The 17,573-nt window shown below is 38.8% G+C and overlaps 1 protein-coding gene across 1 annotated transcript in view; it reads right to left on the bottom strand.

The window, feature by feature from the left end:
- LOC128685932 (uncharacterized protein CG43867) overlaps nucleotides 1-17,573 on the bottom strand; it is a 1,104,857-nt gene that overhangs the window by 124,859 nt on the left and 962,425 nt on the right. Inside the window, exons 22-23 of the mRNA XM_070083118.1 lie at nucleotides 5,943-6,098; nucleotides 159-250 (exon numbers count right to left, since the gene is read on the bottom strand). Of these exons, the coding sequence (XP_069939219.1) occupies nucleotides 159-250; nucleotides 5,943-6,098 (248 nt within the window). The remainder of the gene's footprint in view (nucleotides 1-158; nucleotides 251-5,942; nucleotides 6,099-17,573) is intronic.

Genomic DNA, 17,573 nt, shown 5'->3' on the forward strand with positions numbered 1-17,573 from the left:
GAATTTATAAACTGACCATCAGTAATAATATTCTCACTGACTGAGACTGCACTTTAGGTTATACTAATAAGAAAAACTGCGGCACTGTACTGTACTTACATGCTATGATATGTAATATCAAAAAACTTCATTAACAATGAACAAGAAAGTTAACTTACTTGTAAAGTAATCTTATAACTTTGGTATTTTCAAATTTTCCAGAACCCTTTTCTCTTAGTGCTGTCTCCCATTTGGATATAACATCACAAAGCTGAAATAATAAAATGTATTAAAACACAATAATGGCTCCTTAGTATTTATATACATTTTTTTTTAGCACTCCAACCATTTCTCATCAAGGTAGGGTGACACAAGAAATAAGAAAGCTTTCACTGTCACTCATTCAATCACCATCTTGTCAGAAGAGCACAGACATCACAGCAAAGATGACCCTCCAAACCACAAGATCCCCACGTCCATCAGAGTAAAGGCACAGTACTTTCCACCTCCAAGGCTCGAGTCCGGCTAACCGGTTTTCCTGAATCCCTTTATGTTACTTTGGTTACACTCCAACAGCACATCAAGTCATAATAATCACTTGCCCCCCACTCAATCCTATCTAATATGCTCACACAAGTCTGTTGGATGTCCAAGCCCCTAGCACTCAAAACTTTCTTTACCCCCTGCCTCCAACCTCACCAAGGAGAACCCCTGTCCCTCTTTCCCTTCACCCCAGATTTATATGCCCCAGTTATCCTATTTTTCTCAACACTCTCTAAATGTCCAAACCACCACAATCTCTCCCCAGCCCTCTCAATAGTGCTTCTGGAAGAAATCACAATAAAATACATGACTACAAATATAAAAATTACCAGTGGAAAAAATACAGGAAAACCTGAGTGCTTTCATGTGCTTACACAGAGAAGAACATTTTATATGTAAAGTAAAAGGACACAAGTGCAACTAACGTGACATTTTATTGTGGCAATGTTTCGCTCTCCAGCAGCTTTGTCAAGCCGCTACAAACAGTACATGGACACAGAGGGTACATATAGGCTCAATGAGGTGCAATACTAGTGGTAGTAGTAGTGATGTAAGTTGTAGTAGTAGTAATACAATATGGTAGAGCAATTAACTTGCACATGAGTAAAAGGATATAAAAGCTATTAACCCTTTGAGGGTCCGTCTCGTAGATCTACGGCTTTACGTTCAGGGTCCAAACCGTAGATCTACGTCATGAGCTCAGCTCACTCAGATAAACTGTGAGTGGTACATTTGGGCCTAGATATGAGTGAATACATCTATGTGGTATGTGTGCACCACATAAAACAGATCCTGCAGCACGCTATGTATAATGAGAGAAAAAACTGAAATCATGATTTTTCGATTAAAACAGCAACTTTGCAGTGTTTTTTTGTATGTTTTTTATAGTTCTATTTGCGATTTATTGGTCTCATTTGATAGAATGGAAGACATATTAAGGAAATAGAGATGATTTTAGCACTGGAAATGGCTTGAAACTGAGCTCAAAGTAGCAGAAATGTTAAATTTTTGCTGATATTCAAGAGTAAACAAACGACCTCACACGTCTAATACACGCCAGCTGGTGGGTCTAATATGCATTCACAAATATGGTGATGATATTTATACAATTATTACAGTATTGCATAACAGTAAATCTTCTATTTTTTGGTGTGAATAAAAATTCATTATGTGAATAAAAAATCAAAATGGAATTTATTTGTAAAGCCTCAAAACGTAACTAATGAACAGAGGAAATGTTAATTTAGTCCCAGGAATACCTACATTGTTTTTTCTGGACCCTATTTTGAAATTGGAATATTTTGAACTTTGTGTTAAATTGGCTAAATTAACAATTTCCGATCATTTTAATTTGTAGTTGAAACAGTTGACTTGGCAATTTCTTGTGCTCAATCGATAGAATAGAAGTAATACTAGTGAAATAGCTATGAATTTGGTTGACTGGAATAATATAATTGGCCTAAAATGGGAGTCAAAGTCGGCAAAATCGCCGATTCGTAAATATCGCTGACACATCAAAATTCGCGAGAGCATAATTTCGTCAATTTTCCATCAAATTTCGTACTTTTTGTTTTATTACCTTCACAAAAAGATTCTCTACCATTTCATAAGAAAAAATAACTTTTTTTTTTTTTTTAAATTCTTGGACACTGGGGCACCACTTCAGATTTGGGCCTTGGACCCTGAAGGGGTTAAATAGGTTAGACAAATATTTCTATTGGAGGCTGGATTAGAGAAGGCCTGTTTCAATGTTCATTAATGAACACTGAAACAGGCTTGACAAAGCCTGTTTCAATGAACATTAATGAACAAGACATTTCAATGAACATTGTAACATGTGCAACATCTAGTTATCTTTATTGTAGACGTTTTGCCATCCAGTGGCTTTATCAATACAAATTCTAGGATATAACTAGAAGACAGTAGAACTATATACAAAAGATGAGGTAATCAGTCCCTCAGTCTTGGAGTGGAGAGCACCGTGGTCGAAGATATTCTGGAGCAAAGGCAAGGAGACTGGCGCTTGTATAGGCGTCAGTGGATAGGGACGCGTAGCAGACGAGGGCATAGTCACTGGTAGGCGGGATTCCCCAGTGGAAGTAGGTTCTACCCAAATGGATGGGTTAGTTGTAGTAGCTATGAAGGTGGTCATGTAGATGTCCTCTGAACCAAGATTCTATGATCAGACACTGCAACATCATGGAATCTTGGTTCAGAGGACATCTACATGACCTTCTTCAGAGCTACTACAACTAACCCATCCATTTGGGTAAGACCTACTTTCACTGGGGAATCCCGCCTACCAGTGACTATGCCCTCGTCTGCTACACATCCCTATCCACTGACGCCTATGTAAGTGCCAGTCTCCTTGCCTTTGCTCCAGAATATCTTCAACCACGATGCTCTCCACTCCAAGGCTGAGGGACTGATTACCTCATCTTTTGTATATAGTTCTACTGTCTTCTAGTTATATCCTAGAATCTGTATTGATAAAGCCACTGGATGGTGAAACGTCTACACTAAAGATAACCAGATGCTGCACATGTGTCTTAACTTTCATCTTGTCGGCATTGTACACCTTTGTTGCGCAACATTGAAACAACTTGACAAAGCTCCTGGAGAGCAAAACGTTGCCACAATAAAATGTCACATTAGCTGCACTTGTGTCCTTTTACTTTACATATTGTCAGTAATTCTACAAACATATATACAACATTTTATATGTTACAAAATGAGGTATCATAAAGGTGAAAATATTTTTCACAAAAATACAAACTGTATTCTTTGTCAAAAGAGTAACTTGTCTTAAACTTTATACATATGTCAGACAAATGTATGGGTGTGGAGAGTTGGATTTTGGAGTCATGAGCCCTCAGTATAGCATAAGCCTCAGTATTCTTGGGAGGGAGAGCTTAACTCTAGGTGAAATACCAGAGACCTTTAAGAGTGCAAACATACCTCCTTTGCATATGGGAGATAGTAGAGCACTACTACCTCCCGTATGCATAGATGTGGGATTTTATATGCAGTAGCTATAACATCCCACATCATAAAGGTTTTCAAAAGTGTGATGAGATGCCAGATTACAACCTTATGGAACAGCACAATCCGAACCAGCACAGTTTTAAAACTGGAAGATAATGCTTGTCACAGCTGCTAAACCATTATGACAGAATTATGAAGGTATTAGAAGAAAACCAAAATGGGGTGATTGCACACAAAATGAAGGCCAAAGGCATAACAGGGAAGGCAAACAATAGATTTTCAAGTTTCTAACACAGAACACTAAGAGCAGTAGTAAACAGAGCAAAATCCAGAATCACTGAGGTAAAAAGCTCAGAACCCAAGGGTACTGTCCTGGCTGGCACCTCTGCTGCTTCTTATCCTCATAGCAGAAGTAGATAAAAACACCTGTCACAGTTTTGCATCATCATTTGCAGGTGACACTAAAATAAGCATGAAAGTTACCTTAGTAAAAGACACTGAGAAACTGCAGGAAGATATGAGAAGGATTTCCAGTGGGAAGTGGAGAACAACATGATGTTCAATGGTGGTAAGCTCCAGCTGCTTAGGTATGGAAAAAGTGAAGAACTCAAAAGGGACACTGTATACGAAACTTAAGAGGATCATCAAACAGAACAAAAGGAACAGGTGAAAAACTTGAGAATAAGTATGTCAGCTGACTTTTCTTTCAAAAAATATACTAAAACCAATGTCGTGACAGCCAGGAAGATGACAGAGGGGAGAATGATAACTTTCAAAACAAGGGAAACAGAGCCAATGGTGACACTTCAAAATGATTGTGCTTTCTCATTTGGAATATTATTTAGTGCTGACAGCCCAGTTCATGGGAGGAGAAATATCAAAGCTAGAACAGATACAGAGATTATTTACAGCCTACACAGAGCCAATAAAGCATTTAAATTACTGGGAATGCCTTGAACTCTTATTTATATACTCAATGGTGTAAAGGAGAGTGATAGTGCACCCAGCTTACACACTGAGGTTTGTGGTTTGATCCCTGGTATGGGTGGAAACATTAGGATGTGTTTCCTTAAGACACCTGCTGTCCCTGTTCACCTATCAGTACAACAGGTACCTGGGTGTTAGTCGACTGGTGCGGGTCGCATCCTGGGGATAAAACTGACCTAATTTGCCTGAAATGCTCTGCATAACAAGGGGCTTTCTATATAGTAGTATGTCACTGATGTCAGCTAGGCCTGTAATACATTGTACATGTGCCTGTAGAAATAAAGATTATTATTATTATCGAAGGTAGTTTACACTATGTATGATAAGTGTACTTATGTGTACCTGTGCCTAAATAAACTAACTAGCTTGCTTGCCCGCACTTGAGCTGGGCACAGCAGGTGATAAAAAAAAAAAGTTAGGCTTACAGAAAAATAGTTCAAGAATCTGGCAACAATTTGGTACAAGTCTGATCATACCATGTTTCTACAGCAAATTATAGTCACTACATTTGTAGTGATGATGCCACAGTTAATATGTAATGAGTTTTTGGCAAATTTTTTTTTACTATTAATCACCATTTGGCATCATTACAAAGTGGAAGAAGCTATTCTAGTCAAGAGAGAAGCTAAAAGTATGTCTCAGTAGTGCTGGAGATACCATGATGTAAATACTATGTCGCTTAGGGAGCTATAAAATGTCATATATCTAATATATTTTTAACATTTTAATTATTCTGGCTATCATATGTTTTTCTTAATTATATAAGAAACATACTGCACATCACATAAAACATAATACAGACAGTCACATGAGAAAAAATTGAGATAATTGTGAGGTGTGGTAGCCGTGTACATAAAGGTGTGTACGGCAAGTATGTATTATAATTTTACACTGTGGCCCACTACCACCAGAGAAACTGTGTTTATTACTGGGGTAACTGCAGAAGAATTGAAGAACAACTCTCTTTTTATATGTTTTTACACAAATAGCATCAATTGCCAATGAATTTTTATGATTATTTTTGTTAGTTATTCATCATTTTATAGAAAAAAAATTTACACACTTCATTACTAGGTCATATCATATACAGGAGCTTCGATTACTGTCTAGTATGGAAACACTTCTCTAGGCTTAGGCCAATGTGCAATGTAACCTTCGGCCTGCAAGATGCTGGTAACTTTTCAACTTATTTGGGGGAAAAAAATAGCCTCTTTGATGCCATAAAATACATTGTTTGATTTGTGCTTTAATTTTTGTTTTGTAAATTTTCCCTTGAAAGCATTCCTTAATTTTTCACACTGAGTTATGTCTGATGAACCCTAACTTTAAAACACCTCCAGCCCTGATGAACCCTAACTTTAGAACACCTCCAGCACTGATAAGATGAACTTTTAGCATTCCACTTTATATTTTATGTTCAGACTTAGACAAAATAACAATGTACAAACCTTAGCATTACGATTCAAACAGTGCTCCAAATCCTTTTCAATTGGATCATCAGAGAAGAGAGCAAACCCTGACTGGTGAACGTCGCGACAACCAATTTCTTGATTTAGTGATGAAAGGAATTCATCAATAGTTGTGGAGCCATCAAAGCCAATAACCTTTGGAAAAAATTAATGGGATAATATTTTCAGTTAAGAGCACCGCTCTGAACTATAATACCATGGAACCTCGGCTTATGAATTTAATCCATTCCATGACCTCGTTCGCATCCTGATATGTTTGTATGCTGAATCAATCTTCCTCATTCAAATTAATTGAAATGGCATTAATCCGTTCCAGCAGAATTCCTGTTCTTAGGAGGCACGACAAAAATACTTCAATATGATGCTAATATCAACCCTATGGCCTATTTATATATCACAATACATCTAATTTCCCCATCACTCAAAGAATGCACAACAGGTGCATCATTGTTACTTATAAATAAAATAATGTAGAGCTTACCCATACAGATTACGAAAAGGACTTGGGGGTTATGATAAGCAGTAACCTTATACCAGGACAGCAATGCCTAAGTGTATGTAATAAGGCAAAAAGATTACTGGGATATATATCAAGAAGTGTAAGCAACAGAAGTTCAGAGGTTATATTACAGCTTTATACATCATTAGTAAGGCCTCACCTAGATTACGCAGCTCAGTTCTGTATCCATATTACAGAATGGACATAAATTCATTAGAAAACATTCAGTGTAGAATGACTAAATTAATACATAGCATTAGAAATCTTCCTTATGAAGAAAGATTGAAGACCCTTAAATTACATTCACTTGTATAGAACATAAGAAAGGAGGAACACTGCAGCAGGCCTGTTGGTCCATACTAGGCAGGTCCTTCACAAACCAGCCAACTAACAAAATATTTTCCCAACCCAATTCTCAATGTTACCCAAGAAATAAGCTTTGATAATTCTATTTACCAATATGCAAGTCCCACTCAAATCCAACCCCTCTCACTCATGTATTTATCCAACCTAAATTTGAAACTACCCAAGGTTTTAGCCTCGAAAACCCTACCAGGCAAACTGTTCCACTCCTCAACTACCCTACTTCCAAACCAATACTTTCCTGTATCCTTTCTAATTCTAAACTTGTCTAACCTGAATCCATTACTGCGGGTTCTCTCTTGGAGGGATATCCTCAAGATCTTATTTATATCCCCTTTATTGATACCCACCTTCCACTTATACACTTCGATCATGTCCCCCCCTCATTCTTCGTCTAACAAGTGAATGTAATTTAAAGGTCTTTAATCTTTCTTCATAAGGAAGATTTCTAATACTATGCATTAATTTAGTCATTCTATTCTGAATCTTTTCTAATGAATTTATGTCCATTCTGTAATACAGAAACCAGAACTAAGCTGATAATCTAGGTGAGGCCTTACTAATGATGTATCAAGCTGTAATATAACCACTGAACTTCTGTTGCTTACACTTCTTGATATGGTATAAACCTTGGTAATAAATACCGACAAGTTGGTTTAGAAAGACACGTAAGCAAACACAATGACATATTTATTAGAAAACGTTTCGATCCTGGGACCTTGATCACTTTAACATGTTAGAAGTGATCAAGGTCCCAGGACCGAAACGTTTTCTAATAAATATGTCATAGTGTTTGCTTACGTGTCTTTCTAAACCAACTTCTTGATATATATCCCAGTAATCTGCTTGCCTTATTATGTATGTTTAGGCATTTCTGTCTTGGTTTAAGGTTACCGCCTATCATAGCCCCTAAGTCCTTTTTGCAATCTGTATGGCTAAGTTCTACATTATTTAACTTATAAGTGCTAGGGTTATGGACACTCCCGAGCTTCAGAACCTTGCATTTATCTACATAAGAGCATAAGAATGGAGGAACACTGCAGAAGGCCTATTGGCCCATACAAGGCAGGTCCTTATCAAAATGACCTCTACCCAAAGCCACCCAAGAATTTACTCCCATACCCAATCACACAAATCAAACCCAGCCCCTCCCACTCGTATATTTGTTCAATCTCTTTTTAAAGCTGCCCAAAGTCCTAGCCTCGATCACCTTACTGGGAAGATTGTTCCACACATCCACAACTCTGTTAGAAACCAGTACTTACCTATGTTCTTTCTAAATCTAAATTTATCCAACTTAAATCCATTATTCCTGGTTCTTACCTGGTTTGACACCCTCAGTACCTTATTAATATCTTTGTTTATGCCTGTCATCCACTTATACTTTACGGTGTTTTGCTAATACGGTCATTTCAAATTATGGCCAAAACTCGCTATACAGCTCCCCCCACCTGACTTTCTAATATGGCCACCGTGCCCAACCCGGTTTGTTTACATTCTCCATTAGATCCCTAAGCACTAAGTCTTTCCATTATGTCTGGAAACTCCAAAATTTCAAGTGTTTTTAAAAGTTATTTCATATTTTATATATACTCTGATAATTATACTTATGTATACCTGTACCTAAATAAACTTACATACTGTGCTATCATGCAGGTACACGTAAAAATCAGTCTTATGTCTCGAGACGTCATATTAGTAATGATGATGATAATCACCGAGTCTCATTTAAATGTCATATATTACGTTAATATACACATTTTCATTAATCCATCTATGATATTTTTTCAAACTTATGTAATAAACACGATGCATAACATATACATAAATATGATAAATACACCCCACAGTAGAATAAACAAACATAAATATGAGATGTGGTAGCAGACAACCTGCACAAGTGATGCCATATTAGAAATGATAATAATAATAATCACTGAGTCTCATTAACATTTTCAGGGTTTCGGCCGTACTAGTACGGCTTATGCACCAGGGTTTTTGACGTACTAGTATGCCTAAATTCTAGTGCCCTCACATCTAGCGAGAGAAAGCTGGTAGGCCTACATATGAAAGAATGGGTCTATGTGGTCAGTGTGCACAGTATAAAAAAAATCCTGCAGCACACAGTGCGTAATGAGAAAAAAAAAAAAACTTTGACCATGTTTTTGGATTAAAACAGCGACTTTGCACTGTATTTTTGTATGGTATTTATTGTTGTATTCTAGTTTTCCTGGTTCATTTTATAGAATTGAAGGCATATTACAAAAATTGAGATGATTTTGACTGGTTTTACAATGAAAAGTATCTTGAAATTGAGCTTAAAGTAGCAGAAATGTTCGATTTTTACCAAAGTTCAAAAGTAAACAAATCATGCCAAGTGTCCAATACAGGTCAACTGGTGAGTCTAACATTCTTTCACAAGTGCACTGATATTATTTATACCATTTCTACACTAACGCAGTAGACTGCATAACAGTAAATCTTCTATTTTTTGTAAGAATAAAAATTCAAAGTAGAAAGCCAAAGAAATATAAGAGGGGCCTGGGGATGTGACTAACGAACAGAGAACTTGTTATTTTAGTGCCAGGAATGTCTTTCTTGTTTATTCTGGACCCTATTCGTAAATTGGCATCTTTTGAAATTTGTGTGAAATTGGCAAAATTGCTAAATTCTGACCACTTTATTGGATAGTTGAAATCAGTAAATGAGTGGTTTCTTGTACTCATTCAATAGAAAAAATGGAGTTCGTGAAAGTTATGATTTTTGTCGACTAGTACACTGGAATTGGCCGAAAATAGGGCTCAAAGAGGGCAAAATCGCCAATGCGTAAACATCGTAGAGACCGCTAACTTCGCGAGAGCATAATTCCGTAAGTTTTTCATCAAATTTCATACTTTTGGTGTCATTATGATCGAAAAAAATATTCTCTATCTTTTCATAAGAAAAAATAATTTTTTTTTATGTTGGGGACCCTGAAAATAAGTCTCGGAGAGGGCCTGGGGACCCTGAAAGGGTTAAATGTCATGTATTACGTTAATATACACATTTTCATTAATCCATCCATGATATTTTTTCAAAATTATATAATAAACACGATACATAACACAAATAGAATAAATAGAATAAATAAACATAAATATGAGATGTCGTAGCCAGATAGCTTGTACAAGTGACGGCAAGAATAACATTTTCTCTAATCTAACATAGAGAAAATGTGTTACTGGGGGTAACTGTAGAAAATTATTCCTTTCGTATGTAAGTTTATTCAGGTATACACAAACACAGTTACATAGATTATCATACATAACAGCATATGTGTAGAGAACCTAGGATAACCCAAAAAAGTCAAAGTGACTTATTTCCATTGCCTTCACTCAGAGCATCATTTCCTCTAAAAATGGTGTTACATGAGAATGGGAGTGTTCTTTATTTATTCTACCATATCAATGTAGAGACAACTTGTGCACAATGTAACTTGTACACAAACAAGACATGTACACTTTGTTTAGAAAACTTGCATTTGCTTGGTTTGTTTACATAACTCTGCACCTGTCTTCTCTCATGTACTCATTCTCTCTCTCTCTCTCATTTATTCATTTTATCTCGTTTACTCACTCCTGACCCAACATTAAGACTACAAATATTTTAAGGTAAGTAATGAGTAAACTGTATATGCATTTTATCGCTCTGGGATGCTTAAATGTCATAGAATATTATGTGTAGGTGGGGTGGCCTGGTATGGTAGCCCGGGTGACTACCATACATACCACACTTGATTTCTTACAATAAATACTACTTGTCTCACCCTAGATTAAGACTATAAATATTTTAAGGTAAGTAATGAGTGCACTGTGTGTGTATTGTACTTTTTTATTGTTTTTTGATACCTAGTTCTATTGCTAACTTAATATATGTTAGTGTAAACTTGTTATCTAGTATTTGTATGCATTTGTAAGAGGAAAAAAAGGGTGTTCCACTTTACGGCGATTTCCACTTTATGGTGGTAGCCTGGAACCTAACCTGTCGTATAAGTGAGGCCCTACTGTACACTTGAATGATATCTCCCCTCATTCTACGTCTCTCCAGAGAGTAGAGATTTAAGGCTTTAAGTCTATCTTCATACGGGAGATTCCTTACACAGTAAATCATTTTTAGTCATTCTTCTCTGTGTGTTCTCCAATGGGTCTGTATCCATCCTGTAGTCAGAAGACCAAAACTGAGCAGCATTATCTAAATGAGGCCTCACTATTGATGTATAGAGCTGTAAAATAACTTTGGACTTCTGTAACTTATACTTCTTGAGATAAATCCTAGTAATCTGTTAGCTTTGTTGTGCACACTTAGGCACTGCTGTTTTGGCTTTAGATTTCTGCTTACAATGACTCCCAAGTCTTTTTCACATTCTGAATAATCAAGCTCTACTTCATCTAGTTTATAGTTTCAAGGGTTATTTTCATTAACAAGGACTAGTACCTTACACTTATTGGCATTGAACTTCATCTGTCATTTTTCAGACCAAGACATTAGTATGTCCAAATCCTCCTGGAGTTCATTGCTATCCTCCTCAGAATGAATCATACGTCCTATCTTTGTATCATCAGCAAATTTGCTCATGTCACTTGTAATCCCTTCATCAAGGTCATTATTGTAAATTATGAACAACAGAGGGCCTAAAACTGATCCTTGTCGAACACCACTAGTGACTAATCCAGATTCAGATTTGACCCCATTAATGGAAACTCTCTGCTTTCTATTGGTAAGCCATGCCTCTATCCATGCTAGAGCTTTACCTCCTATACCATGAGCTGCCACCTTTCTTAAGAGTCTCTTGTGAGGTACTCTGTCGAAGGCTTTACTGAAATCCAAATAAACAATATCATATTCTTTATCACTGTCTACTACCTCAAATGTTCTATTGAAAAGCATCAGTAAATTTGTGAGGCAGGAACGACCTCTCGTGAACTCATGCTGAGATTCATTATTCAAATTATGTTCTTCAAGGTGACTTCTAATAATGTCAGCTATAATTGATTCTAATAACTTGCCCACTATAGATGTCAGGCTTATTATTGGACAGTAATTTGAAGGAACGGACTTATCCCATGATTTGAATATAGGAACCACATTAGCCATCCTCCACAACTCTGGCACAACACCAGTAAGGATGGATGCATTAAACACACTCGTTAAAGGCTGACTAAGTTCCATCTTGCATTCCTTAACCCTTTGAGGGTTTCCGCCGTACTAGTACGTCTTACGCGCAGGGGTTTTTGACGTACTAGTATGCATAAATTCTAGCGCTGTCAAATCTTGCAGGAAAAGGCTGATAAGCCTAGATGTGAGAGAATGGGTCTGTGTGGTGGGTGTGCGCAGTAGGAAAAAAATCTGGGACCCAGTGGTGCATTGTGGGAATGCCATCATAGTACACAATGTCCACTGTGCCTAGCGGTAAGAAGTTCCTCACTCCTCGGCGAATTGGGACATTTTTGTTCCCCAGTGACAGTTCTAATACAGAAGGAAGTGACAGTGAAGATGAGTTTCAAGGTTCTGGTGAGGTTTTGACCTAAACTAATGACCATAATATGGGTAATAGTGAGGAAAACCCAGACAACCCACAGCCTTCCACCTCTGGTGCTGGGCCGTCTTGTTCACGTTCAGTTGTACCAGAATCAAAGAGGAAACTCCTATTTTTCCCAAATCCCAGACTCAGATGTGTGCATTGGTGATGATAGTGATAGTGATTATGAACTGCAAGCTCTTCAAACTTGTTCCAAGAATGGAGGAGGAGGAGGAAGAAGAGGAGGAGGAGGCAGAGGAGGAGGAGGAGGCAGAGGAGGAGGAGGAGGCAGAGGAGGAGGAGGCAGAGGAGGAGGAGGAGGAGGAGGAAGAGGAGGAAGAGGAGGAGGAGGAGGAGGAGGAGGAGGAGGAGGAGGAGGAGGAGGAGGAGGAGGAGGAAGAAGAGGAGGAGGAGGAGGAAGAAGAATACGTAATGATAACAATAATACATAATAATAATACATAATAATAATAGGTAATAATAATAATCATATGTAATAATAAATGTTCACCCATGACAGTAACAAGATAAGGGGAGATAACATCTGATAAGTGCTGACGTTTGATGAGGGTAAATGAGGGTGCAGCTGATACCAAAAGATTAGATGAACATCGCCCTCCCTTTGTTTTTGCTGGTATACTAACATTTCTGTCTGTCTATTTGTCTGTCTGTCAAGCTCCCTGTCTATCCATCTAGCTCTCTGTCTCAGAGAGCCACAAGACTGCGTCATCACTTTTACTCACATCTTCAAGCAGAGTATAGCACTTTGTCTGGGTTTCTTGGGTTATCCTAGGTAATTTATACTATGTATACTTGTATTTATGTGTACCTGTGAGACAGAGATAGACAGACAGAAAGAGATAGAATGAGGGAGAAAGATAATTAGATAGAATGGAGGAGGGGAAGCAGCATCCGACCCCATTGTTTTGACAGGCGGGAGGGGGAGTGAGTAATGAGACAATATGTCATTTTGACAGCTGCTGACTCCTGGTAATTTACACTATGGAGGAGGAGGAGGAGAAGGAGAAGGAGAAGGAGGAAGAGTAGGGGGAAGAGGAAGAAGAGGAGGAGGAGGAAGAGGAAGAATAGGAGGAAGAGGAATAAGAGGAAGAGGAATAGTAGGAGGAAGATTAGGAGGAAGAGGAAGAAGAGGAGGAGGAGGAGGAAGAGGAGGAGGAAGAGTAGGAGGAAGAGGAAGAGGAGGAGGAGGAAGAGGAGGAAGAGTAGGAGGAAGAGGAAGAGGAGGAAGAGGAATAGTAGGAGGAAGAGGAAGAAGAGGAAGAGGAGGAGGAAGAGGAAGAGGAATAGTAGGAGGAAGAGGAAGAAGAGGAGAAGGAGGAGGAAGAGGAGGAGGAAGAGTAGGAGGAAGAGTAGGAGGAAGAGGAGGAGGAGGAAGAGGAGGAGGAGGAGGAAGAGGAGGAGGAAGAGGAAGAGGAAGAGTAGGAGGAAGAGGAAGAGTATGAGGAAGAGTAGGGGGAAGAGGAGGAAGAGTAGGGGGAAAAGGAGGAAGAGGAAGAAGAGGAGGAGGAGCAAGAGGAGGAGGAGGAGGAAGAGGAGGAGTAAGAAGAGGAAGAGTAGGAGGAAGAGGAAGAAGAGGAGGAGGAGGAGGAAGAGTAGGGGGAAGAGGAGGAAGAGGAAGAAGAGGAGAAGGATGAGGAAGAGGAAGAGGAGGAGGAGGAGGAGGAAGAAGAGGAAGAGGAGGAGGAGGAAGAAGAGGAAGAAGATGATGTAATAATATTTTTCCCTTGAAGCAAGAAAAAAAAAAGTCCACCCCATGACAGTGACAAGATAAGAGATAACATCTGATAAGAGATGACTTTTGATGAGCGTAAACGAGGGTGGAACTGATAAGAAAAGATTAGATGAACATTGCCCTCCCTTTGTTTCTGCTGGTACACTAACATTTCTGTCTGTCTATTTGTCTGTCAAGCTCCCTGTCTGTCTATCCGTCTAGCTCTCTGTCTCAGAGAGCCACAAGACTGCATCATCACTTTTACTCACATCTTCAAGCAGAGTATAGCACTTTGTCTGGATTTCTTGGGTTATCCTAGGTAATTTATACTACGTATACTTGTATTTATGTGTACCTGTGAGACAGAGATAGACAGATAGAAAGAGACAGACAGATTGAAAGAGATAGAATGAGGGAGAAAGATAAAACACCATTGTGTATGACACCATGTTTCAAAGAGTTCCACAAGCTGCAGAACTAATAGGAATATGTTCAGTGACTGTATATTGGTATATATATTATAGAACAATAATAATAAACAATGTTTTGTATTGTTTGTTTTTGTAAACAAGTTTTGTAAACAATATATTGATAATTATGTTTGTGTGCTTATTGTGCTGTATACAACGAGTGTATATAAGTACATTGCACCTTACTTTGGTCTCATAGGCCACATAAGTTATGTGAAAAAATAAAATAGTGAAAAAACAACAAACCTTCAAATACAAGTAAACTAAAGTTTACCGGGTGAGCGGCAGTTGCCGCTGTTGCCATACACGGCTCATTTTCTGCAAACTTCATGCCTCCATATCTCCGTAAGTATTGATGGTAAAATTTTTTTGTTTATCCTATAATGTTTAGAAAAAAAAACTATTTTTTCATAAGAAAAAATAATTTTTTTTTTTTTTGAAATTTGGCCGACCCTGAGAACAAGTTTCTGAGAGGGCCTGTCGACCCTCAAAGGGTTAAGTACGCTGGAAAACAACTTGTCGGGCCCCGGGGACTTATGTTGCTTCAGTTTGTCTATCTGTTTGATAACCATGTCCCTCGTGACATTAATATTAGTTAATTTGAATTTATCAGGAACTGAATAATTGTTAATTTCTGTAATCTCATTTGTGTCTTCCTGTGTAAAAACTGACAAAAAATAGTCATTAAATAAGGAACACATTTCTGGATCGTTATCCGTCAGCTGTCCATTCCCAATTTTCAGAGGTTCTACTTTTTCCTTCACCTTTGTCCTATACACTTGAAAGAACCCCTTTGGATTGGTCTTTGATTCATTAGCAACTCTAATTTCATAGTCACGTTTACCTTTTCTAATCCCCTTTTTTACTTCTCTTGTAAGCTGAGCATATTGGTCAGTAAGGCTAACCTCTCCTCTTCTGATGTGCCTATAAATTCCCCTTTTCTCTCCTAACAGATGCTTTAGCCTCCTGTTAACCCATTTGGGATCGTTATTAGACCTAATTTCTCTCCGGAGAATGTATATACTCTGAGCAGGGTGTACATTAACCCTTTCAGGGTTTTGGCCGTACTAGTATGGCTTATGCGCCAGGGTTTTTGACGTATTAGTACGCATAAATTCTAGCGCCTTCAAATCTCGCGGGAAAAGGCTGGTAGGCCTAGATGTGAGAGAATGGGTGTGTGTGGTCGGTGGTCGGTGTGCGCAGTAGAAAAGAAATCTGGGACCGAGTGGCGCATTGTGGGAATGGCATTTTAGTAGACCTTGTTCACCATGCCTTGTGGTAAGAAGCTCCTCACTCCTTGGCGAATTGGGACACTTTTGTTCCCTGGTGACAGTTCTAATACAGATGGAAGTGCCAGTGAAGATGAGTTTCAAGGTTCTGGCGAGGTTGTGACCAAAACTAATGACCATAATATCGGTAATAGTGAGGAAAACCCAGACGACCCTCAGCCTTCCAACTCTGGTGCTGGGCCGTCTTGTTCACGTTCATTTGTACCAGAATCAAAGAGGACACTCCTATTTTCCCAAATCTCGGACTCAGATGTGAGCATTGGTGATGATAGTGATAGTGAATATGAACTACAAGCTCTTGAAACCAGTTCCAATAGTGAAGTGGAATATTCTCCAGTGAAGCGTTAGTATATATGACGATATATGCGCTCTGGTAGCGTGCCATATGCTATTCCAAGGGGAAGGAGTACATCTAGGAGTACATCCCGTGGCTGTACAACAGTAACAGACAGTGAAAATGACGATGATAGTGTTGCAATTGGGATGGAAAATGTGCATGATGGTGGTAGTGGTGGTGCCGGCCGTGAGGCACCAGCAGTGGGCCATGCTGCCACCCACGCTGCTGCCTCAGCTGACCTACATCAAAGGCCACCACCCCCCACCCACCCACCATACCAGCCTCCACAACCACAATCTCAACAACCACCAACTCCACAACCACCTGTCCATGTCCAGTACCCACCAGCAGACCACACCTGGGATTGGCAGGAAGCTGCCAATTTTGTTCCAAATCCCCACCAGTTTGATGAAAGCCAAAGTGGAATACGGCCATGTTGTACACTGGGAAACAATGCCAGTGAACTGGAATGTTTCGAGTTATTCTTTGACGAACCCCTGATGGAAATTATTGTCAGGGAAAGCAACAGATACTACGAGTAAACCATGGCAAACACAATACTTTCACCAAAATCACGTTTACACCAGTGGAAGGAGACAACTGTGGCTGAGATGTATCTTTTCTTTGCCACAATAATGCTTATGCCACATGTGTATAAGCACAGTCCCTTCAGGAAGCTTGTAATTGACGAGTCTTTGATTCTATTCAAAGAAAGACTCTTTCAAGCAGTACATACCAAGCAAGAGGAAACGCTTTGGTATAAAAGTTGTTTGTGCTTTGTGATTGTTATAGTGGTCTGGTATTGGATATTATTGTGTACACTGGAAGTTATACATTGCAAAATACCAGGAAGTTATTGGGCATCTCTGGTGATGTGGTTAGAACAATGATAGAACCATACCTTGGTAAGGGGCATATATTATATACTGATAACTGGTACACAAGCCCCTCACTCAGTGATTTTTTGCGAGTGAACATGACAGATGTGTGTGGCACAGTGCGTGCAAATCGTAAACATATACCCAGGTTTGACGCTGGCACTCATAGAGGTGAGGTGCAGGCGTTTGCTGCCAATGACATCATGGCATTTCAGTGGCATGACAAATGAGATGTCACACTGTTGTCATCAGTTCACCCTAATGAAATGGCAGACACTGGCAGGCAGCATAGAGAAAGCAATGAACCCATTCTAAAACCTGCAGCTGTGATTGGCTACACCCTCAATATGCACTCAGTGGACAAATGTGACAAGCAGACTGGGTTTGCTGATTGTGCTCGCAAGAGTTATAAGTGGTACATAAAACTCTTTTTCCATCTTCTGGACATTTCCATGCTCAATGCTTATAATAATGTATAAGTTGAG

The sequence above is a fragment of the Cherax quadricarinatus genome, chromosome 9, assembly GCF_038502225.1.
Source record: "Cherax quadricarinatus isolate ZL_2023a chromosome 9, ASM3850222v1, whole genome shotgun sequence".
Taxonomy (NCBI): Eukaryota; Metazoa; Arthropoda; class Malacostraca; order Decapoda; family Parastacidae; genus Cherax; species Cherax quadricarinatus.